Consider the following 24,493-nt stretch of genomic DNA (forward strand, 5'->3'; position numbering starts at 1 on the left):
CAAATGAGGATGGTCTGAGAATTCACTATTGGGTTATGAGGCTTTTAAAATGAGCATTTGAAGTATTCGGTTGCTAAACCGGGTTGCATCTATTCTTCGCTCTCCAGTTGTTAGTACCCGTCGTTTGTTGCTCTGATTTTATTGTCGTGACCCCTGAGGATCACCTTCTTTTCTACTCCCACTGGGTTTAGCGAATTGCTCAACACACAAAGTGCGTACTTGTTGATTTAAACGTACGTGTGGTTTGCGTGCGTGCACAGCAACTGAGCAGAGGACGTGGGTGTGGGATGCAGGGAGCATTCCTTTCCCTCATTCTTTTTCCCTGAAGCAGCTGTGCAGCCCGCAGGCTTTCCGTCTAGGCGGGGAGAAGCAGAACCACTGACCCTTTAGCAAGTTGTCCCTCACAGAACAGGTGTCTCCCCCGCCTCTCCGAGGAGAGGGATGGCTGGCTGCTTAGTGACATGAGCCGCGGACCAATGAGAAGTCAGGCTCAGGCAGTCTCACCAATGGCCGTCTGGGGGGCGGGCCCGGTTTCCTGGGAGCCGGGCGGGCCAAGCTGGTCTGCGGCCGCGGTGGAGTCTCCGCCGCTCACGCTGTCCGCCGCGGCTTCAGCGGCGGCGCCGTTCTCCGGCCGCGCGGCTCCCCGACGCACAGTTCGGGCGGCTCCCGGCGCGGCGCGGCTGCCCAGGCGTTCGGGTCCCCGTGGCCCCGCGGCTCCCGCCCCCGGCTGCAGGACGCGCAGGTGGGCCGGCGGCCGCTGGGAGATAGGCCCCCCGGGGGCAGCAGTGGACCATGGCGCGGAGACCTGGCGTGCCCGCTGCCTACGGGGAGGAGTTCTCCTTCGTCAGCCCGCTGGTGAAATACCTGCTCTTCTTCTTCAACATGCTCTTCTGGGTGAGATTCGGGGGGTCAGAGGACACCCGGACTGTCGGGCATCCCTGGAGCGCCGAGGGGGCTGCCTGAGGCTAGAAGGTTCGGCCTGGGCTGCCCGGTGCCCAGGAGCGTGTCGAGCGGTGCTTCCTAGTTTTCTGAGCTTGTGACACTTGGGGGCATTTCTCCTGGGGAGGAACACCATAGTGGCGCCGTGTCAGGAGGGGACGTTGAGGTGGGCATCATCCTTGCTGCCGATGAAGCTTTAGCACGGATGAGGATCTGTGTCAGGCCATAAAATAAAAAGGGTTTGGGGAAAGAGCCGGCTGGACAGCCCCATGGGCATATTTCATGGTTAGGGACTTTCAGGCCTGGGGGGCTGGAAGGCCGGACTGGCAAAACAGGCGCGGGGCGGGGGTGGAGAGAGAGGGAAGGAAGAGAAACCCCAAGCCTTCCTTTGCCCCCGTTCCTCAGGGGCTTGTGTCAAGGGGCTATATCAGTCCCTTTTGCAGGCCTCAGTGTCTACTCCTGCCAGGGCTGAAAAGGGTTAAGAATGGTCTCCAGGTCCGGTGTATATCCCAGCATGTCCCTAAACTTTGCCCTGCCTTCTTTAAGACCAGCTTCGCCTATTGGAGCTGACAGTCTTCAGATAATTCAAAATAGGGTGGTTGTTGTTGTTGCTGTCGTTGTTGCTGTTGCTGTTGGGTTGGAAACTGTGGATCCTTTCCGAATCTTCTGATTGCGGTGGGAAAGTGTAAACAGTATTAACAGAGAGCTCCAGACACCTGGATTTCCAACCCTACTCTCCCATCCTTGTTGATTTGACTGCTCTGGGTAAATATGTTCAAGTCCGCAGGCCTTCCCTTCCTCCCAACCAAAATCTAATGCAGTGTAATTGGGAGGTGGCAGGAGAGGGCTGAGAATTCAGGGGGAGGAGGGAGCCCACTAGAAAATGCTAGCAAAGTCCTATTTCATAGCCAGAGAGTGCGTGGGCCCCCCCGGATTTAACTAGGGAAGTCCTTCCCCATCTCTCCATTCTTCTGCCAGTTTCTACTGCATCAAAGCTGCAGCCCCTGAAGCCTATCCTCCTTGCCTACCTCAGCCTGAGACGGTAGCTCAGATTTGCCAGAGGGGATAATAGTGGGTCTGAGCTGCCCCCTGGGAGGAGGAGCAGTCCAGACGTCTGAGGCCACTGGGTGTGAAGCAGAGTACAGAAGTGCTAGCCTACTGGGACAAATGAGAGACAGCACAGAGGGCAGTGATGACGCTCATGCTCAGCCATCGTACTCTTGGGAAGACTGAAGTTTGGGCTTCTGTCACGTTCTCGGTTTTAGAACTAGGGTAACAGAAAATCCAGCAGGCATCTTGTTAAACTTGCACATTTTTATACAGGAGAAAGTTAAATGGCAACAACGGTCAGCATTTCCACCCGTGTCCGGCAGCTGGTTAGCGGGCTCGGGCTGGTGATTTTCTACTGAGCAGGCATGCGTGTAGGGAAAGTCCGTGACTCAGATGGCTGCTACTGTGGCTGGGGTAACCAGTCAACCCATGTTCTGCTTCCCTGGGTGGTTTGAAAACAAGAAAACCCCTCACCACCATGCTGCAGGGCTGAGGGGATTACTGAGGGGAACTCACCACAGAGGGGCAGGCACCGGTGAAACCACCCTCCAGTGGGTCCTCACTTGGGCTTTCAGCCAAGGCCTTGCTCCTTGGGAGCCTCCCTCTTACCTGCCCTCCTCAGTGTCAGCAGCTGGGTATCTCTGTCACCCTTGTGTTCAGGACCATTCTCGTGGATTGTTTGGTTCCACCATATGCCCCTTTAATCAAACACAAATAACTTTGGGAGGTCACAGTCTGGAAGAGAGCCAGGCTCTTAGGCCCATTTACCTTGGCGAAGAATGTAAACTATGTAAATAAAATAATGCGCGTAAAAAATAATAAAAAATATGTTAAAATGTAAGTAAAAGTGCCCCATGAAGGCATTTTGGCCATCTGCACATGTGGGTGACAAAATGCTCCCTCACCCTGGATAAACATGGTCCTATCTAAAAACTAAAAGAAGGTAAAGTAAAAAATGCTTCCTTCGAAATCAGAAGCTAGCCATGTTGCTACTACCCCCAAATTAGAGCAGAACCCCCACTTTGGACCTACTGAGGATGCAAAAGTTGGGGCTCTCGAAATAGCGCCTGGAAGGACAAGAGGCCCAGTTTCTTTCTGTCACCCACTTACTGTGTGACGCCAAGCCAACATATCTGTCTCTCTGTCCCTAATCTTTTTCCTCTAACGGAGGAATTTGTCTATTTCTGTGAACTATTTATAGATGAATAAATCACTTTGGGATCTGTTTTCTCTCTTTAAGACCTAAAGGATCTAAGCATGAGTCTCTCTGTGTCTTGGTCCCTGGGATGCTGGCCGCCCTAAGGGATGGTAAAAGATGGTACTGTTCAGGCCATTCTGATTGACACTTCTCTCCTAAACCTAGAGCCCCAGTTTATTCCACACACGTGCATCTGTCAATGCAGGGCCACTTCTCCAGCTCAGAGCCCGTTTCTGTTCCCATTCAATTCAGGGACTGGTGACCATGTGATGTCCCGTGTAGGCTTCCAGTGTCCTAATCAAATAAATTCCCCCTTTTTGCTTGGAAAGCACCCTCGGCTGGGACAGTTGGACCACTTTGCAGGCAGAGTGCATGTCTGGCCAGCTCCTGGGGAGCTGTGTAGGGGGTCATGTTAGGAAGGTAGCCAGCATCCTCTGGGCTCACACGTCATGATGGCCAGGTCCACATCTACTGCAGAAGGAGCCCTGACTCCTCCTGGGACATTTGGAATCTGATTCAGAAGCTGGTGCCTCCCTTGGAATTAGAACCAATCCCTCCCGTTTATGTTTCAAATCTCATTTCCTCTTTGGCATGGAAGCTCTGATTTTTCTCCCCAGAATCAGGTTGCTGGGTGACTGATTATTGAGTTTCCATAGTCTGGAAGTAACTGCTCCAAGATCCTAGAAGTTGTATTTAAACTCGTTAGAAGTAACTGCCTTCCCTGCTCCCTCTGTTGATCACCTCTGTACAGGGTGAACACACTGATAGGGGAAACAGTGTCCTAGCCTGGGGCACTTGTTGGCGGGAGTATTATCAGTGCTGCCCTGCTTCTGTCTTGCTGGTCCTTTATCCACTCTGAGCAGCAGTTGGGGTGCTTGCAGTCCCTGTACTAAGTCACATGATTATTTGTCTGTCTCCCCACCTAGACCCCGGGCTCCTGAGCCTGGAGACTGCCCTATTTGATTCTGGATTCTTATTACCTGGGGCAGGAGTGGATGTTGAACCGATGTTTGTTGCCCAAGAGAGCAAAGCTTCTTCATTGGAGGCCCAGTGTCCTCTCTCTCTCCCTCCCTCATAGACTTGTTCTGTGAAAAGGTACCATAGCCTTGCCTGCTCAAGCACTCTTAGTGGACCCAACTGTGTCCTCTTCTACCTGACACCTCTCCCTCCCACCAGGTCAGAAAAAAATGACAGCTATCTTCTTGAGTAGCTCCCCAGCACCATATGTGATTGCTACCCTTAACATCTGGCTTTCTTCTGTTCGTGATACATTTGAACCCCATTCCGGTCTTCCCTAGGCCAGTCTCAGCCACTGGTGAGGAGTCTTTTTTTACACTTCAGACCATAGTCAATAGAATGGTAGTTGTACTGAAAGTGTTGGCCTAATACTACTTTGTTACCAAATGCCATTTTGTACTTTACTAAAGGGCAGCAAGGTCCTACACAGCCTAGAGAAGCTATGGTTCTGCTAACTTTGGATTCCTTGTTATATGATGATGCATGTCCTTTCAAAGCACCTTTGGAATAAATGTCCTGGTGTGGTCACTGTAGTCCACCTCCTGACCCATTTATGGAGTCCTCCAGGCACTGAGAGTCATCGCCGACCACCTGAGGCACTCTCCTGTAACTTCTCAGAAGCCAGGGGGAAGTGACCACTCATCAAGCCTGTCAAGATCCTGTCAAGTCCTCCCATCTCTCCTGACCTACACTCTCCTGAATGCTGTGGCCGCCCGTCTCCTCTTCCCTCCCGCAGCATTCCTGCACCCACAGGCTACACAGGCTACACAGGCTTCAGTAAACGAAACGATCAGATTCTTGGTTTTCATTTGTCTCTTGAGACAGGCTGGCCTTGAATTTCTTTCTTTTTTAAAAGATTTATTTATTTTATTTATTTATTATATAAGTACACTGTAGTTGTCTTCAGACACACCAGAAGAGCATATCAGATCCCATTACAGATGGTTGTGAGCCACCATGTGGTTGCTGGGAACTGAACTCAGGACCTCTGGAAGAGCAGTCAGTGCTCTTAACTGCTGAGCCATCTCTCCAGCCCTGGCCTTGAATTTCTGATCCTCTTCCTTCTAACTCCTCAGTCTTGAAATTTCAGACAAATTCATACCACCAAGTCTAGCTTTTTTTTCCCTTCCTTCCGTTCTTTCTTTGAGACAGGATTTCTCTATGCAATTCTGGCTGTTCTGTATATTTTTTTCCTCCCTCCTCCCCTTTGTGTGTGTGTGTGTGTGTGTGTCTACCTTGTTTGAGACAGGGTCTTTTATTCATGGCTGCCTGTGCTAGTGTGCTGGCCTCAGAGCATCTAGGGTGTTCTTGTCCTGTCTCCCATCTCACAGTAGGAGTACTGAGATTCTAGACATGTGCTACTAAGTCCAGCTTCCACATGCACTCTGGGGATTTGAACTAAGGGCCTCATGCTTGCACTACGAGTTTTGCCCACTGAGCGATCTCTACAGCCCCTCTTTGATTTTTTTTTTTTTTTTTTTGAGTCAGGCTTCAAACTTACAGAGCTCTCCTTCCTTGCCTCAGCCTCCCGAATGCTGATGAGCCACCAGGCCTGTCTCAGGACATTTTTTTTTTTAAACAATAGAAATGCTAGATTAGTGAATCCCTGTCATCCCATCATTCTGCAAGCTGAAGAAGCAGAGGCTCCTTCTGCCAAATAGACTACACAGTGAATTCAGTCAAACCTGCACTTCTACATGGCAAGTTCCAGGCCAGCCTGGGCACATAGGAAGACCTCGTTGCTAAAGAACAAACAAACCTCAAACCACCGTAAGTGGAATAGCCATCACATCTCTCTGGCTTTCTTATCTTCCCTAGCAACTCTGCTTGACTATGTCTTGGACTAAGCAGATAGCTAAAATTTAAGCAACTTTTTGAAAGAATTTAAGAAGTATATGAGTCTTCTCATGGTCTTGTTAACAGACTATCAGACTATGAACTAGACTGGTCTTTCTAGGACTGTGAATTTGAATTGGGTTTGGGGGAACCTCACTTTGTAGCTCATGCTATCTTTGAATACACAGCAGTCCCCCTGCCTCAGCTGTCTGAGTTTGGGGATTCCAGACATGGATTATTATGTCCAGTAACTGTCAAATATGAACAGTTATACTATGGGGAGTAAGCCCTTGTGGCCTTCCCTTCCTCATGCATTACCTTTGAAGAAAAAGCAGCCATGGACTGAGGAAGACAAGGTCAACCACAGACACGATGAGGAAGGAGCCCTGTTAACATCAAGGTGACATCATCCAGTTCAGAGGAGCAAGCCAGTGTCACACAGTGGCCTCCTCAGAATTCCAGGAACAGCAGTGCTGGGATGACACAGAGGCCCAGCATGTGCGGGTCCTGGGAAACAAGAGGAAGGGCCTTGTTTTGGTTCAGGAGTTTCTTGCAGTCCATCCAAAAATAGGATAGAATATCTGAGAAACAAAGACTCAATTCTACTTCCTCTACGATGGAGTCCCCATCTAGGCTTTGGTAGTGCTAAGGATTAGGTGTGGGGGAAGAAGAAGGAAAGAGACTCTAATGGAGGGGCCACTGAAACAACCCCCAACTGTCTGCAGACTGGATTATAAAATGTGGAGCCAGGCAAGGCTGGTGCTTTCTTGGAAGGCCCCACTTCATTCCACGCCTTCCCCTTTCGAGGTGTCAGGGATTCCTCTGAGCTTCCCACTAGGCCTTGCTGGTACCCTGTGATGTTCTCTCTCCCCTCCCTGGGCTCCCCCAGCTTTGGAGATTGCCAGCTGCTCCCCAGGAGGACTGAGGGCAGCTGTTCTTCCTGCTTCATGATAGCCCCATGGGGAAGACACGAGATCAGGGGTGACTGTGGTGCAGAGATAAGAAGGCAGCCAGCCCAGTGGCTGAGGTCCGAAGGCTTTGAGGACTAGAATTAGGTTCCTATCCCATTTCAGCAACTCACTGAGTGAACCAGGAAAAGTCACTTGAATGCTGTGAACTACAGCTCTGTAAAATGGAAATGGAAATGGAAATGCCCTCTTGGTTGGGACGAGGTGTTAGTATATAAGTTTAGTCTGGGGCGGGCAAAACAACTCAGCAGGTAAAGGTGTCTGTCACTAAGCCTGATGGCCTGAGTTCAATCCCTGGGACCCAGAGCATGGAAAGAGTACAACAGCTCCCAGAAGTTATCCTCTTGTCTCCACGTTTACACGTGGTATGCACATGCATGGGGGACACACACAAACAAGTAAGTAAGTAAATGAAGGTTAGTCTGGTGCTGGCTCGTGGCACTCACAGGAGGAACTACTGACCTTGGAGACAGACCCTAGGAGTCCCCTGCTGGGGTGAGCTTATGTGTGAGGGCCATAGGTGAAGCCTCCTTCAGGAAAGGGAATGGTGTGTGGATGGGAGTGACTCCAAGGTCAGCTTTAATTCCTTTGCTCACAGTCTCACAATTAGCCACAGAAAGATGATAATTAATTATATTAATAATTAATATCTTCTATTCTACAAAAGCTTTGTGTGCGTGTGCATATCCCCTAGGGACAGGGCTCTATCCTGTCTCCCAGGGCGGCCTCAGGGTTTGGCAGGCAACCAGCAATCAATTTGCCTGTACTTGTTGACATTGAGCTTGGGAACCTATGTTCAGTGCCTCAGCTTGGGGTCCTGAACTAGTACCATAGGGGATAGAACAAGACTTATTTCCGTGCATACATCAAATCACGGGTATCTTTCTCTAGTTTGCAAGACAAACCAAAATAACGGAGAGACTCTTTTTTCCATTTCCTGTTTTCTTTTTGAAGAATATCAGTGCCTTGGCTGTTCACCCTCTAATCAGCACTAGCAGGGGGGCAAAGAAAAGCCCCAGTCACAACCCTGTAAAGGAAACACGGAAACTGCCTGTGTTGTTTTATGACATGCAGAGACATATATGGAATAGACTGTTACGGTAGCAAAATTATGTGTCCATATGGTAGAAATCAGTGTCTTGTGCTTCCTCAAATGCAATAGTATCTATGTAATATTCCTGTCAAAAATGTGTAATTTACTAGGTGTGGTAGCAAAGTGGGAGGCAGGGTGAGGACGGGTGTGGGTAGACAGTATCAGGAGTTCAAGGCCATCCTGAGCTACATAGGGAGTTTGAGGCCCGTATTGACATGAGACCCCATTTAAAAGTGGCACATCGGGGTTGGGGATTTAGCTCAGTGGTAGAGCGCTTGCCTAGGAAGCGCAAGGCCCTGGGTTCAGTCCCCAGCTCCGAAAAAAAAGAACCAAAAAAAAAAAAAAAAAGTGTCACACCAGAGGCTGGAGAGGTGCCTTGGTGGTTAATAAGAACACTGGCTCTTCTTCTAGAGGACCTGGGTTCAATTCCCAGCACCCACAAAGAAGCTTAAAACTGTCTATAACTCCGGCTCCAGGAGATCGATCCAACACCCTCACACAGCCATACACGCAGGAAAAATGTCAATTCACATAAAATAAATAAATCATTTTAAAAAATGTACCACCCCAAGCTTCCATTTTAGCCTGTCTCCATTTTTACCAGGGCCCCCATTGATCACACTGGCCTGGGGTTCAGCCCACGTCAGTGAAGCTTCACAGTAGATGGGAATCAACACGGAGACCCACAACTGGACAATGTGTAGAGAGAGACAGTGGAGCACTGAGTCCTGCACGGGGATGTTCTCATCAAAGCCCTCCCCGTAAGACTCAGGGATCTGTGTGGAAGAGGAGGCATAAAGATTGCAAGAGCCAGAGGTGGTGGATGATGTCTGCAGGGAAGCCATGTCTTCAGGACCAGCAGGACTGATGCATACATGAACCCAGAGACTGGCAGCCCAAGACCTGCATAGGCTCAAGTCAGACGGGGCCGCCACTGAGAGAGCTACGGTGGTGCCCAGTGGCAAGGGAGCATCCACCTTCCTGCAGTGGGTTCTCCCTGAGTACATCAGCCACACTCAGGACAGGCCCTGGGGCCGTCAGCTAACAGAACTAAACCCACGGTAGATTGTGGACTTTTGTTCGTTTTAGCATTCTTTTGGCTTATTGCTCTTTGCTTGCCTTGATTTTTGGTTTTGTACGGGTTTTTTTCTCTTGAGTTTCTTGTTTTTCTGGGGTTTTTGTTGTTGAGAGACAGAATAAAGATGAGTGGGTATCTAGAAGAAATTGAAGGAGGGGAAAACATGATCAAAACATTATATGAAAAAGTTAATAAAAGATGCCATCCCCAAAACCTAAGTTTATAAACGTAAAAATTTAAGGGTGGCTTTTTATTTAAATACACCTTTTCATATTTATTTGCATTTATTGTGTATATATAAGTGTGGGCATTCATGTGACACATATGTTTGAAGATCAGAAGACAGCTTGCCAGAGGTTGCTGTCTCCTTCTACCATGTGGGTCCTAGGAATCGAACTCATATCTTGTCTTGGCTTGTCAGCAAGCCCCTTTACTCACTGAGCCATTTCACCAACCCTTTTAAATAAGCATGGATACGGACCAGTTCCTCCATGCTAACACCGTAGGTTAGTATGCTGTATCTGTTACAATCAACAGCATTAGCACTATTCTCTGAACTTTCATCAGGCTCCCTTAGTTTCTCCTATCTGTTCCAGGATCCCACATTACATTTAGCTGTTGTGTTTCCTCCCTCTGACTTGTTTTTGATGGCCTTGAGGTTTGTTGAGGTATTGTCATAGTATTTTGTAGATGGTCCCTTTATGAGAACTGCCTGAAGTCTGCTCATGGTGTTCCTGTGGGTTTTGAGGAGGAAGACCACAATGGCACAGTAACATTTTCCTCCAGTGATTCATCACCATCATCCTATCGCTACTGACCTTGAACGAGAAGCTGAGGTGCTGTTGGTTGGTTCCCCGATGTGCAATTGCTTTTTCCTCTTTTGGGCTGTGCTCTTTGGAAGGAAGACTATGCACAGTGCACTCACACGGAGTAATGAGGTCTGTCTTACCTCTCTGATAGCTACATTTATTAGATAATCTGTATGAGCCATTTGTTTGCATCCATATAGGTGCTCAGAGAACTATTTTATACTACGGTTAATAATTTAATTCACTTAAGTTTTTACTTTATTTTTAAATTATATGTGCATGTGTATATGACCGTGTGTAGGTGTGTGCATGCAAGGACAAGTGCCCAAGGAGGACAGAGGCATCAGATCCCTGGAGCTGGAGTTACTGGCATGTGTGAGTCACCAGTGTGGTTACTGGGAACCAAACTTGGATCCTTTGTAAGAACAATATGGACTCAATCATTGAACCATGTCTTCAGCCCCCATTTTTATTTATTCTGATGTTCAAGTTTTTCTGACTTTGGCCATTGATAGCTCGTTCACTTGGTGCTTGTGTCTCACCAGTGTGAGAATCCTGATTGTGTGTTGTAAATGTCTGTGTATGGCACCCTTGTGGAAGCCACAGGAAGACAGAGTGTTTCTCTCAATCTGTCTCTGCCTTATTTCCTTGCTGTAGAGTCTCTCATTGAATCTGAAATTCTCCCCTTTGGCTGGGCTGGCCGGTCAGCAGTCTCTACAGATATGTGTTCCCCACTGTTGGGGTTACCAGTTTGCTTAGCCATATACCCAGCTTTTATGTGGTACTGGTGATTTGAACCCAGGTCATCATGCTTGCACAGCAAACGCTCTTACCCACTGAGTCAGTTCCCCCTACCCGGGTTTTATTTCTCAGTGCTTTACTTTCTGCCCCAACCTGTTCCCTGCTCATCTTAATACATTTCTGCTCTGGTCCTAAACTAGCCATTTCTCGCCAGAGCCCAGGGAATGACCATTTTCATTCCAAGGTGATAACTCACTTTATATAAGAATAAAGGGACTGTTGCATACAAATTATTTTATATCATCTGACTGACAGCTTTTCAGGAACATAAATTTACCTAAAAGCTAGGCTCAGCTATTTTGAAAATGGTACCTAGCTTTTAACAGTTTCTAGCCAAGCTTCATTCTGTCCATTATGTGAAAGCCCACTGTAGGAAGGGAAGTGACTTTATCTCTATCCTCGGGAGAGCAAGTTATTGGTGGGACTCTTACTATGGAGATTTGGTACTAAAGATTGGCACCATAGGAAGATTACTGGAATGGGGGTGGGGGGCTGTGTTGTGTTCGGTTGTCGTCACAGCACCCATGCACACTCAGCCCATGTCCTTCTGCTCTCTCAGCTTAATAGGCGAGTGTCTGAGTCCATTTCTGAAGCGCTGCATACCTTTAAAGTGATGTTGATAATGTCTGCAGTGCTAACCTTGTCATGGCCGGCTTGGAGGACTCCAGGGTGGGCAGTGAGGGCAGGCATGGAGATGTGAAGGACAGAGCACGGGTCCGGAGGGCTCAGGGGAGAGACATCCTCGATGATCAGGCTAGCGTTACTATTCACAACTCCATCCAGATTGTAATGTAACCTGTTTTCTATTTTACATTCCTGGTTGGCTGCACTTGAGGCTTAAAAGTCCATAATTGGACTGCACTGTGGAAACCAGGAACTCCCAGAACTGCAGTTGCTTGGGTCTCCTGGCCGGGGATTCTAAATGACTTGGCTTGCAGGACAGTCTGGACATTAAGACTTGAAGTGTCTCCTCCACATCCAGGTGACTTTAATGGCAGCCAAGCTGAGAGCCACTACTTTAAGCTGTAGATGCTCTTGTTTTCTCCACAAGATAACACTGATTACAGATTGCAGGTCCTCGCAGAACCTTATCTGGTAACCAGTGGGCTGGATTGAATATTAGTTTCTGTTTTCCTGAGCTTAATGTTTAGAACAACACAGATTTAATCTTTCACATTTCTAAAGGTCCAAAGCCCAAAACAGGCTCTCCTGGGCTAGCATCAAGGTGTCTATAATTCCATGTCCCTACCTGTGCTCTCTGGGGGAAATGTCCTTGCCTTCTCCAGCTTCTCAAGCTGCCTACATCCCTTGGTCCAGGGTACTGCATCACCCCAACCTTGCTCCTACTGTTCTGCCTCTCTCTGAATCTCCCCCTTCCTTCCTTCCTTCCTTCATCCCTCCCTCCCTCCCTCCCTCCCTCCCTCCCTCCCTCCCTTCCTTCCTTCCTTCCTTCCTTCCTTCCTTCCTTCCTTCCTTCCTTTCTTCCTTAAGATCTGCTTGTGACCATATTGGGTCCTGGTTGGTGGCAGTGGGGGTGGGGGATGTGGGGTGTCTCTAAACCCTCAATCCTAAATGACATTTGCAAAAGGTCTCTTGTGCAACACAAGGTAATACACTCACAGGTTCATAGGCTGTGGGCATTATTGTCTTTGGGGGACGTTGTTCTACCTACCCCAGTAGATGGAGTATAATTACATGCCCGTGGAGAGAATTAAGTTGCCTGTGGTGTGTAGCCTCTCTCCCTCTCTCCCGTTCTTCTTCTCCCATCTCTGTCTCTTTTGTTGTAGACCATTCTGGCTTCTAACTTACAACATATCCGAACCCAAGGCCAGGCTTGAACTTCTGATTCTTCCCCTTCTCCCTCCAGAGTACTGAGGTTGCAGGGATGCACAACCACACTGCTGTTTGTTCTCTGTACAAAGTTACAGTCTAGAACATGTTAGCATGAGAGGGGACACAGAAATACAGAACAGATACTCATTTTAACTTAATAGTTAAAATGACAGTAAAATGATAGTCACAACTGCAGTCATGTGTAGTAGTGAGGGAAAGTCTGTGTGGAGGCAGAGGCAGTTTTGTGGAGTGCGCTCCAGGTAGCGAACTCAGGTTGCCACACTTGCACCTGAGTTCCTCCACCTGTTGAGCCATCTGGCTGAGCCAGGAGTGATAAGTTTTAAGGGACAGAGACATTTGCTCTTACTGTTAAAGGACTCTTCCAGACCTGAAGTGACTGGCATTTCTGACCTAGGATTTCCCTGCTCCCCCATGTTTCCTAAGTTTGGCCTTGCTATAGGAAGTCAGCTGTGGGGCACTTCCAGCCCCACATTCAGCTTTTTAAGCTGCCCTGTTTATCCCAAGCAGAATATGAAGGCTAATAATCTTTGGGCCCAAATCAGAGGAAGGACCAGACTTGGGTGGGAGTGAGGAGACAGTGCTGATCATGTTGGATCTGAGTCAGGACTGACCTGAGTAGGGGGCCAGGAGAAAGCACTATGGATTCACAAAAAAGTATTTCAGCAACTTATTTTTAACCCAGGATTGACATTAACTACATATTTGTCCTCTGCTAAATAGTAAAGAATTTTCAGAAGTCACTCCCAAATGGAAAAATGTCTTCCTCACAGAGGACTAGTTTGACCCTATTACCTGTCCTAGGGCCCACTCCCTTCTTTCACTGAAGACCTCCCAGGTGGCTCTTTCCAGCAGATTCTTGTCTTGTAGGACGTGGGATGTAGCTGCTATGTACCCTTCCCTACTGAGCTGGTCAGGCTCCTGCTGCTGAGACCTCTCTGCCAGAGCTTGGCCTAATCTGTTGCCATGGTGATAGTGAGCTGCTGCTTAGCACCAGCCTGGAAACTGGGCTGGAAGCTGAGTGAGAGCTGGGGCTACCAGGCACTCTTGGAGGCCTAGGAGACAAAGACCCTCGGGCCCCCTGGAAGTCTCTAGTGGGTTTGCTCTCACAGGGAGGAGCCATGAAATTTGTAAGGCCTAAATCGTGCTTTCTATGTTGGAATCAGAGTTCACAGATTCTTTTCCACGGTAGAGCCAGTAAGCACACACTCTCCTGCCTTTCACATTGGTGTGCACTTTATTCTTGGCTTGCCATGGAGTTAGAGAGCTAGAGCCTGCATCTACCAGAAAGACCTGCCTTTTGATATGGGTGAGTTAGAATTCAGAATTGAACAATTCCTGTGTGGTGATGGTATATAATATCAGTGTCAGAAATTTAGGTGTTTTTCAAACATTATTGTATTTAACTCTCACAAATTTTTTTTCCTGAACTGACAATATGGCTTAGTGGGTAAAGGTGCTTGTGGCCAAGGCTGGCACCCTAAATGTGATTCCCTGGGACACACATCATGGAAGGAGAAATCAACTCCTGCAAGTTGTCCTCTTACTTCACTTGAGGGCCGTGGCATGAGCTCACACATAAACAAACAGACGTAAAACAGTGAAACTAACCTACTTTATTTGTACGCATGTTTGTAAGTGCCCTCAGAGGCCAGAGGAAGGAACCTGAGGTTCCTAGCAGAGGTAAGGAACCAACTGGAGTTACAGGCTTGTGAGCTACGTTGTGGGTGCTAGGACCTCAAGGCCAGGCTCTCTGCAAGATCAAGTGCTCTTAACTGCTGAAACTCTTCTTCAGTCCCTGAAAGATTTTTTAAGACATAAGAAATACAAGTTTAGCCAGACAATGATGGCGCACATCTTTAATCCCCACACTGGGAGAGAGATAGAGGCAGACAGATCTCTGAGTTTGAGGCCAGCCCGTTCTCCAGAGTGAATTACAGGACAGCCAGGGCTACACACAGAAACCTGGAAAAACAAAAAGAAAAGAAAGGGAAGGAGAGAAAGAGCAAACAGAAAGACGGAGATACGGTTATAGTTTAAATAATTTTGGCTGGAGAAATGGCTCAGTGGTTGTGAATGATTACTGCTGTAACTCAGGACCTGCCTGGAGTTTAGATTCCAACTCCCACACAAAACATTTCACCAACACCTTTATCTCTAACACGAGATCCGAGGATCTTCTGTGCCCTCTTGTGGCTTCAGTGTGCACCACACGGACACATGCGCAGACTCAGATGAAAAACACAGATGAAAATTAAGTATATTTCTTTCTTCGAGGCAGGCTCTTGCACTGTATCACAGGCTGGCCTGGAGTCTTGATCTCCCATCTCAGCCTCCTGAATGCTGAAACCAACTGCCAGAAGCCATCACAACTGCCCTTTGTCCTTAATTCTGTCTTCACACAGAAATCAATGGAGACTCGGAAGGTTGTTCCAAATGGAGTTCAATCTCGAATCTCTCAGAAGTTCATACTTTGTTTTAGTTGTGTCTGTGTGTGTGCTTGTGCCCTGGTGAGTTTTCATGTTTGTGATTAAACCCAGGCCTTGTGTGTAGCCCTGAGTGATATTTCCAGATCTGTCCAGAAGCCTGTGTTTTTAATCACTATTCTGTTCTATATTAAGCTTGTGCTGTCTTAATTTCTCCATCTGTGAGTTGGGGACACTGTCTGTCTCACAAGATGATTGTGTTATAGAGAATGAAGGAGACAGGAGTTTCTCGTGGAGGTAAAGCACCCTTAGTAGTGTTGGGAGGGATAGCTGCATCTGTACCCCAGGAAAGCTGGCCTTCCCGTCCTCCTAAAAGTTTTTTTCCTTTATGTCCAGAGCTCTCTCATTTTCTCCTGACTCCTTTCCTGTTCCCACAGGTAATTTCCATGGTCATGGTGGCTGTGGGTGTCTATGCCAGGCTGATGAAGCACGCAGGTGGGTTATAGGTCTCTCTTCTGCCTCTCCACAATCTGCTTGCTCCAGCTCTGGCCCTGGGCTGAGGTCAGAGGAGCAGCTCCCTGAACCCAGTCTAACTGGGGACCACTTCAGATTGGTAGTTCACTTGGGTTTTCCTGAGCCCTCACCCCTTCCCAAGATCTACCTGAACTAAGCCCTGGAGAGAAGCTAGGTCTGTAGAAGCAGAGAGCAGTCAAGGACTTTGCTCCCCCCCACCCCCCAGCTCGTCTTGAGGTAACTCACCCTTAACTCCTCTGCAGAGTGTCCAGGAATCTGCCCAGCTAGTGAGCCCAATGCCACTCAAGTCATCTCTGGAGCAAAAGCGGCCACTTCACTCATGAGCCTGGAAAAAGGCTTTTCCCTAGTTCCTCAAATTACATGCTGGGACTCCTCTATCATATCATTTTGTTCTCCCCTGTGAGGAGGTCTTTCCCATAATCCTCAGCAGGCAAGGAGGCTCCCTCCAGCACAGGAAGAACAGATTGGGTACACTTCTCATCCATTCTTGGGAGCCCCCTCAGTGGGTGCCGGGCTCCAGCTGAGTGTCGGCCTCTCTCCCAGAAGCAGCCTTGGCTTGTCTGGCGGTGGACCCTGCTATCCTGCTGATCGTGGTGGGCGTTCTCATGTTCCTTCTCACCTTCTGCGGCTGTATCGGATCCCTTCGGGAGAACATCTGCCTTCTGCAGACTGTGAGTGGTCAGGCCGAGCAGGAAAGTCTTGCCTGCTCCTCTTCCTCATGCTTACTGCTCCCCTCTACCACCCTAGGGAGGTCCATTCTGTCTCCAGAGCTCTGATCCTACCCTCTAAGCCTGTGCTGTCCACTCCTCGCTGCAGAATTCTGCTCTGGGTGACCTAGCAGGGTGGCCACATCCCTGGCATTGTCTTAGAGGCAGAAATCTTTGTCATGTTGGGGGTGTGTCAAGAAGAGTCCAGCTGCCTCTCCTTGGCCCTGGGAAGAGCTGCTTTCCAAGCAGTGATGTTCGTCTCCTTGTCTTGCCTGTGTGCCACAGTTCTCCCTCTGCCTCACCATCGTGTTCCTGCTGCAGCTGGCTGCTGGCATCCTGGGCTTCGTTTTCTCAGACAAGGTAACACTGGGAGCCTAGAGGCCTCTTAGTACCAGAGGGAGGAAGGGGAAGTTCTTACTGATTAATTAACCACTGCACTCTTTCCCCTGGGAAGCACCAACCTTTGAAAGGTTCCCCCTAGGGATGAATAAATGGCCTCTAACATCAATCTGTTTAAAGAGAATTTCATGGGGCTGGAGAGATGGCTCAGTGGTTAAGAGCACCGACTGCTCTTCCTGAGGTCCTGAGTTCAATTCCCAGCAACCACATGATGGCTCACAACCATCTGTAAAGAGATCCGATGCCCTCTTCTGGTGTGTCTGAAGACAGCTACAGTGTACTTATATATAATAAATGAATAAATCTTAAAAAAAAGAAAACTTTTTTTTTTGGTTCTTTTTTTCAGAGCTGGGGACCGAACCCAGGGCCTTGTGCTTCCTAGGCAAGCGCTCTACCACTGAGCTAAATCCCCAACCCAAAAAAAAGAAAACTTTTAAAGAGAATTTCATGACTGTAAGGTGTTTTCCTTTGACAACCTCATGCCATGGAGGAGGGGAATCTATAAACATGAGAAACATTAAAATAACCAACATACTTAATGATAAATGACTAAGTAGAACTCAGGGATCAAAACCACAGACAACTTGAAGAGGCTCTTATTCAAACACTGTTTATTGAATGAGATATGGAAAGCAGAGGGAAGGCAGATTCTGTTCTCAACCATGCTTCCTGCATCTGGAAGTGGGCTGCCTGAGGCATCAATCCTAAATAAGAACCAGCATTTCCTTTAATCCCAGTACTGGGAAACCAGAGGCAGAGGGATTTCCACGAGTTTGAGCCCAGCATTGCCTACATTATGAGTTCCAGTATAGCTGATAGAGACTATGTAGTGAGAAATGTACTTTTTAAAAAGGAAGAAAAATGTAGCAAGATGTATTGGTGCAACCCTTTATTCCTAGCATTTAGGAAGCAAAGGCAGGTGGACCTCTGAGTTACAGGATAGCCTGGTCTACGTAGTGAGTTCTAGGACAACTGGGTCTATATAAAGAAACCCTGTCTCAATAAACAAACACAGAATAAGCCATGGGAAAAAGTAGTTGAGCAGAGAGAGACCATGGCACAAAATTATTAGGCTAAGAGCTGCTGATCTGATCTGTAGTTGACAAGTCCTTCTGGCTTCATAAAATAGATGAGTCTAAAGAGCAATTTTTCTTGTGTCCACTAGAGGTCAGTGTCTCCACTAAGTGAGCCCCTTTCTGCAAAAACAAAACAAAATTCCTTTCTTCACTGCACCAGTAAACAAGTATTCTGTGTACTAATATGCAGACAGAAGTAGGTAGAGAGAGGTAGATAACACTGCACTCTTCTGAAAGACAGTTCTGAGAAGCTGTGATGTCGGGAACACGGTTGCTCTGGCCCACGGTACCCAAGGCCCAGAGTGGATGGGCCTGCACCAACCAACCAAAGGTCTTCCCTTGCAACGTCTGATTTCAAAGCTGATTCAGATTAAAGATGATCTGAGAGAATATCACCTTGACCTTTGGTAGCTGCCCTCATTTTAACTTTGACCTGTGATCGCCTGCCCCCTCCAGCTCTTGGGAGGCAGTCACTTCCTTTCAGTGACAGGACACGGGCCTCTTACACTTTTCCACTTTAATGTGAAGGAGGGACATGAGTATTATCTCTCTGACCATCAGGCTCCTTCTCCATCCTGTATGAACAGGGATTGGAGGCTTAGTGTCTCTCATTCACCAGAGTTGACAGGGCTTCTCATTAATGCTTAGCCCTTTGAATGGTAAAGTATAAAATAAATTTGTGGCAGAGTGAGGCTCTCTAATGAGTTAATGTTCCACAGGATGTGAGAGTTACCCAGCATATAAAAGAGAGGCTAGAATAGGAGCGGGTGGCCGTGCATAGGTATGGTAGAAAGACTGGAGCTGGGACGATGCCTAGGACTTAGGGCCATTTGGCTGCATGACTTTAGTGGCTGTTAGCACGCACCCAGAGTGGGATGGGAGCGCACCAAGCCTATGCTGATCCTCCGGAACTTGGCATAGAGAGGGAAGGGCTACCCTGGGCCGCTGACCAACTGTGGTATGTATGGAGGGTATCCTTCCGCCTCTACAAAGTGTGCTGGGACAGTAAACCATAGAGATGTCTGGGAAGGAGAGCAAAAGGCAAAACATTAGTGTGCTGGTGACTGTCCTGCTGCTGTGATAAGACACCACGACCAGGGCAACTCAGAGAAGCGTTTCTTTGGCTTACGGATCCTGAGGGTAAGCCTGTTGTGGCAGAGAGACATGGCAGCAACGGTGGGGATGGTGGCAGACGTAGGATGCTGAGGACTCACATCCTGAACCACAGGCAGAAAACAGAGCATCCTGGGAATGGCATGGAGCTTTTAAACTTCAGAGTTCACACCAAGTGACATACTTCCTTCAACAAAGCCACACCACCTACACCTCCCCTCGCAGTGCCACCAACTACAGACTAAGTACTCAAGCATCCGAGACTCTGGGGGACATTTTCATTCAGAGCATCACAAGTGCTGATATGTGTTTGCTATTATTTCTGAGGGAATTAATACACTGTGAATTAACCGTGCGTCCCGATTGTACCTGCAGGCTCGGGGGAAAGTGAGTGAGATCATCAACAATGCTATCGTGCATTACCGAGATGATCTGGATCTGCAGAACCTCATCGACTTTGGCCAGAAGAAGGTACCAGCCAAGTGCGCTGTGACCACCCAGTGCCCTGGGGGAGGGGCAAAAAATGCCTCTCTCTAGGCCTGTGGCTCTCTTTTACCCGATAAGTAATGTGTTCTAGGAAGGGCTTTGGGGGCACAGTTGGGGGGCGGCATGTACTAAGGGCATAGGATGCTACATATAGCATTGCATATATGGGTAATATATATACATATACATATGTACATACGTACTTATATACGGATTTACATGTATTCAAATATAATATATAATATACATATATTATACATATATATGTAATAATACATATGCTTATGTAAAGAAGCGTGGAAAGACTATTAGTCTTACAAAAATATTCTAGAAGAATTTAAAGATAAACATTGTAAGGGATTACCTATAAGGGAATGAGGAACAATCATATTTTATTATATATAACATTAAAAACGGTGACCAAATATATGTAGTCAAAAAATACTATTTTGTGCCTGGTGTTGGTTGCACACACCTTTAATCCCAGCGCCTGGGAGGCACAGAGGCAGGTGGATCTCTGACTTCTAAGCTAGCCGGGTCTATAGAGTGAGTTCTCGGACAGTTAGAACTACACAGTGAGGGGTTGGGGATTTAGCTCAGTGGTAGAGCGCTTGCCTAGCAAGCGCAAGGTCCTGGGTTTGGTCCTTGCTCCGAAAAAAAAAAGAAAAAAAAAGAAAGAAAAGAGAGAAGAAAGAACTACACAGTGAAACCCTGTCTCAAACAAACAAAAACAAAAGCCATTTTATTTTGTTTTGCTTGTTTTTGTAAAACTAGGAGTAGAACCCAGAGCTGTGAACACCATGGACAAATACTGTACAACACTGAGCTACACCCATAACCCAGAATTTACCATTTTACTTATTAAAAAGATTTACATTGCTCTCTTGCTTTCCTGCCCGTGCTCCCTTCCCTTTCCTCCTCCCTTCCCATTCCCTTCTCCCATCTCTCTCCACATGCTCATTGCCCACCTCTACCCCTCTCCCTCTTTCCCCTCTCCCTCTCCTCCTCTCTACACCTCTTCCTCTTTCCCTGTCTACACCCCCCCACCTTTCTTTTAACTCCCTTCCCCCTGCCCTGAATAAACTCTATTCCATACTTTAAAAAAACCTCTACTAGGTGGATGTGTTGACACACTTGTAATCCTCCCCAGTTGGGAGTCTATGACAGAGAGAGTTCCAGGCCTGCCTGAGTTATCCCGTCAGTTCAAGGACAGCCAGAGTAACTACTGAGACGCTGGGGTTATAGCGCAGTGGTGAGCACCTGCCTAGTATGTGAGGCCCCAGGTTCAATCCCCAGCATAGAAGGAGAAAATCGTATGTATGTAGTCGTAAGCAGCATCTGTTAGCAGAGCGTTTCCATCTTTGTCCATATGGCAGTGCACACTGTCCCTTCTGTTTGACAGACAGAGTTGTAAAGATTAGGAGTTCAAGGCCAGACTCGGCTTCATATTGAGTTTCAAGCCAGCTGGTTATAAGAACCCCCATCTCAACAACAAAACAAGACAAAAACTCTTCAGGATAGAGAAACAGCTCAGTGGGTGAAAATGCTTTTTATAAAACCCTGACAGAGCACCTGAGCTTGATTCCAGAAAGCCACTGTGAAAGAGGAGAACTAACTCCCAAAAGTTGTCATCTGGCCTTTACATATACACTATGGCGTGTGTGTGTGTGTGTGTGTGTGTGTGCGTGTGTGCGTGTGCATGCATACACGACACATACACACAAATAATAAGAAAAACAAAACCTTTCCATCTTTACTTGCTGAACTGTGCCCATTAAACACTTTCCATTTCCCTCTTGTGGAGGCCACCACCATTCAAATGTCTGTGACTATAACAGCATGTGAATGGAATTATACATATGTGTACATATGTGAGTACTTCCACTTGGCATGTCATAAGGTTTCGTCCATGTTTTATGTGGCGTGTGTTAGAATTTCCTTTTTAAAGGCTAAGTAATACTCCATGTGACTGCCTCGTTCTGTTTATCCAGTGGTGGACACTTCTGTTACTTTCACTTTTGGTGGTTCTAGGCTATGCTGCCATGAATCAAAGGCATCTTTGACACCAGTGCTGCATTTCTGTTCCTCTGGCACAGCAGCCCTCGGCTTTGGGATCCGTAGAGTAACTGTGGACCTGATATTGAAGGTTTTCTTCTTGTGGTTTTTTTTTTTGGTTCTTTTTTTCGGAGCTGGGGACTGAACCCAGGGCCTTGCGCTTCCTAGGTAAGCGCTCTACCACTGAGCTAAATCCCCAGCCCCCTTGGTTTTTTTTTTTTTTTCTTACATCAAGGTTTTTGGTTTGGATTTTTTTTTTTTCTTGGTAGCGCTGGAGTGAATCCAGAGGTCAAAAAATTTTTTTTTCTTTTCTTTTTTTTCAGAGCTGGGGACCGAACCCAGGGCCTTGCGCTTCCTAGGCAAGCGCTCTACCACTGAGCTAAATCCCCAACCCCGAGGTCAAACATTTTTAGCATATGCTCCATCACTGAGCAACCCTGGTCCAAGCCAGTAATCTTGAATATCTCCTTTTCTAGACTGTTTTATAGGGCTATAAATCCAGAACCTTCTCCCAAGAGGTTAAATCTGAATAATATGTACCTCCCTCTTTCTCCCCCCCTCTCCCTCCCTCCCTCCCCCTCCCCCTACTCTCTCTGTGTGCACCAGTGGGAGAATCAAGCACTAAGTCAGTTATAATAAGATAGATAAGGTATTAGGAGGACTTCTTTAGTGAAAGTGACTGAGAAGCTCGAGCTCCTAAATGTGCTTACAGTACTTGAGGTTACAATGGAAGCCTGCCTTAGGCTTGGTGAGGGCCTGGCCACCTCAGTGTTGGGGGCTCAATGGTTCCTACCTTTCTGGTGGGCTCTGTTGCAGTTCAGCTGCTGCGGAGGGATTTCCTACAGAGACTGGTCTCAGAATATGTACTTCAACTGCTCGGAGGACAACCCTAGCCGTGAGCGCTGCTCTGTGCCTTATTCCTGTTGCTTGCCCACCCCCAACCAGGTGAGCAAACACTGCGTGTCATTTCCTCCTCAGTAAGCTCCAAGTCACTTCCTGGTCAAAAAAGTTGTTATGGTGACACTCTGTTCCTGAGCTTAGCCAGGTGGCTTTGCAGCGTTTGTCTTCACCCCACTGTGATGGCCACATTAGCCTTTCACTCTGAGCCCACATGGGGCAGAGATAAAGGGGCAGGGGTGGAATGAGAGTACGAAAGAAAAGAATTCTGCATTCAGTCACTTTTATTCCAGTATTCTCCACAGACATTCTCTAACAACTTAGGTGGTTGGGAAAGTTGGCACGTCTGTCAGCCAGTGTTTCTTGGTGTGGGAGTACCATTCGGCTTCTCAACTTTTTCCTCAGGCAGTGATCAACACAATGTGTGGCCAAGGTATGCAGGCTCTGGACTACTTGGAAGCTAGTAAAGTCATCTACACTAACGGCTGTATTGACAAGTTGGTCAACTGGATACACAGCAACCTGTTTCTACTTGGCGGTGTGGCATTAGGCCTGGCCATCCCCCAGGTAACTTACCCGGTCCAACTGGTAGGTCTCACAAATCTCTGGGTTTCCATTTTCGGAGGCATCCAGGGATCAGCTGGGTACTGGTGTAGCAAGGGACCAGAGAGCAATGGTGCTTGCTGCGCTGGGCAGGCAGCTGGGAAAGCAGGGCAGTCGATTCCTGCCTGATTTCTCTGTGCCCTCTGCAGCTGGTGGGAATCCTGCTGTCCCAGGTCCTTGTGAATCAGATAAAAGATCAGATCAAGCTGCAGCTCTACAACCAGCAGCACCGTGCTGACCCGTGGTACTGAGACTCCTTCCTGTGCTTCCTCACCATGGTGACGAGCATCCTCATGGACCAGCAGTGGAGGGTGCTAAGAGCAGCACCCAGTGCAGATTTAGATTCCAGCCCCCAGAGTGAAGGCCCAGTGGAAAGACGAAATCCCAAAGGAAGGACACAGATGGCTCAGGTCTCAGAAGGATGTGCCTCATCTCCCCATCCCAGCCTCAATACTGCCTGAGAATTATTTTGTCCTGTTTGTAACCTTGAACATTTGAGTTTATGTTTTTTGGTTTCCTGTGGGCAGAGGTGTGGAAGCGGCAGTGGTACAGAAAGCTGTAGGGTTACTAGCTGCACACTTCGCTGAGGCACAACAGACAGCTCTGTTAAGGCTGCTGCTGAGCTAGGTGGACATAGAGTCTGCTGCCAGGGAGACCTGGCTGTGTGGAGCAGACACTAGCAGGCCTGCCTGGAGTCCAGTTGGCATAATCCCAGCTCCAGAGAGCAAGGGAGTGAAGCAGGCAGAGCAGAGTGAGCCTAGGGGTTGGATGGGGACAGCTGGGTATATGGGGGATAGAGTGGAAGGGGGTGTGTTTACCAAATGCTTGCCTTGCTGTACTCCCAGGTAGTCAGAGTGAGCTATATCCTGCCCCTCCCTCGTTGCCATGGAAACATGGCAGCAAGGGCAAGAAGTGGCCAAATTCATCCCCATCCCCCTCATACAGTGTTTGGAACCATGGTCCCTATATTCCGCATTCGGGAGAAGCTGGACTAAGCCATACGTGCCCTTGAATTCCTCTCTGTCTAGCCTTCCTGCCCCAGCAAGTGGGGTTTTCTTTAACTTGGCAGAGGAGTGGCAACACCTCCTACCCGCATCCCCTGCACCAGAACTCAGTGTTTCTACAGTGTAAGAATCAGGAATCTGGCAGAAATGGCAATAAAAGTTTGTTGACATGGGCTAAGCTGTCCTACATCAATTTTCCATTCGGGCAACTAGAAGAAAAGTAGAAGGGACCGAACTATAAACTATGGGCCTGCCTTGTGGAAGAGACTTGAAACCCCTGAACCGCATAAAGCCTCCAGTTCCCTCACATGACCTACATTAGGGTTGAACCCTCCGGTCTAAATTAGATAGAACGACTTCAGGTACGGGTTCATAGGAATGGTGTTATTTTATCCCAAATCCCAACCTTAGTGTTTTGTTTGTTTGCTTGCTTGCTTTTTCTTCAATTACAGTGGGTTGAAATTCATTTAGGGTGGAGCAGGGAGCTAGGAGAGAGCACGCAACATCAGAGTGGAGGGGGCACTAAGAAGGCTGGCCCATCCTCCATCTTTAA

General features: G+C 47.8%; 1 protein-coding gene and 1 long non-coding RNA gene across 7 annotated transcripts; one reads left to right on the forward strand and one right to left on the reverse strand.

The window, feature by feature from the left end:
* Positions 1 to 558: 558 nt before the first annotated feature.
* Positions 559 to 24,115, forward strand: Tspan33 (tetraspanin 33). 6 transcript variants are annotated; one of them, XM_087658659.1, is made up of 9 exons: positions 559 to 894; positions 8,706 to 9,162; positions 15,504 to 15,561; positions 16,144 to 16,271; positions 16,593 to 16,667; positions 19,271 to 19,366; positions 22,253 to 22,381; positions 22,739 to 22,900; positions 23,086 to 24,113. In XM_087658659.1, the coding sequence occupies exons 3-9, from the start codon at positions 15,513 to 15,515 to the stop codon at positions 23,185 to 23,187; spliced, it is 741 nt and encodes a 246-aa protein (XP_087514785.1). In that variant the 5' UTR covers positions 559 to 894; positions 8,706 to 9,162; positions 15,504 to 15,512; the 3' UTR covers positions 23,188 to 24,113. The 6 variants fall into 6 exon arrangements, with proteins under 6 accessions (XP_087514785.1, XP_087514784.1, XP_087514783.1 ...); XM_087658658.1 differs by having other exon boundaries at positions 16,147 to 16,271; XM_087658657.1 differs by lacking the exon at positions 8,706 to 9,162 and having other exon boundaries at positions 16,147 to 16,271.
* On the reverse strand, positions 2,234 to 6,589 carry LOC120102481 (uncharacterized). The gene is made up of 3 exons (XR_015685977.1): positions 6,359 to 6,589; positions 2,599 to 2,687; positions 2,234 to 2,431 (listed from the first exon to the last, which is right to left on the reverse strand). It is a non-coding gene; the product is annotated as an uncharacterized LOC120102481 (long non-coding RNA).
* Positions 24,116 to 24,493: the final 378 nt, after the last annotated feature.

This window comes from Rattus norvegicus, chromosome 4 (genome assembly GCF_021556685.1).
Source record: "Rattus norvegicus strain SHRSP/BbbUtx chromosome 4, alternate assembly SHRSP_T2T, whole genome shotgun sequence".
Lineage (NCBI taxonomy): Eukaryota > Metazoa > Chordata > Mammalia > Rodentia > Muridae > Rattus > Rattus norvegicus.

What these genes read in the sequence shown, in the direction of transcription:
- Tspan33 (NM_001109227.1), top strand. Translation starts at nt 793, where the DNA reads ATGGCGCGGAGACCTGGCGTGCCCGCTGCCTACGGGGAGGAGTTCTCC. An exon ending in TCTTCAACATGCTCTTCTGG is followed by an intron (nt 895 to 15,503) that starts GTGAGATTCGGG and finishes CTGTTCCCACAG; the next exon opens with GTAATTTCCATGGTCATGGT. An exon ending in TCGACTTTGGCCAGAAGAAG is followed by an intron (nt 19,367 to 22,252) that starts GTACCAGCCAAG and finishes GCTCTGTTGCAG; the next exon opens with TTCAGCTGCTGCGGAGGGAT.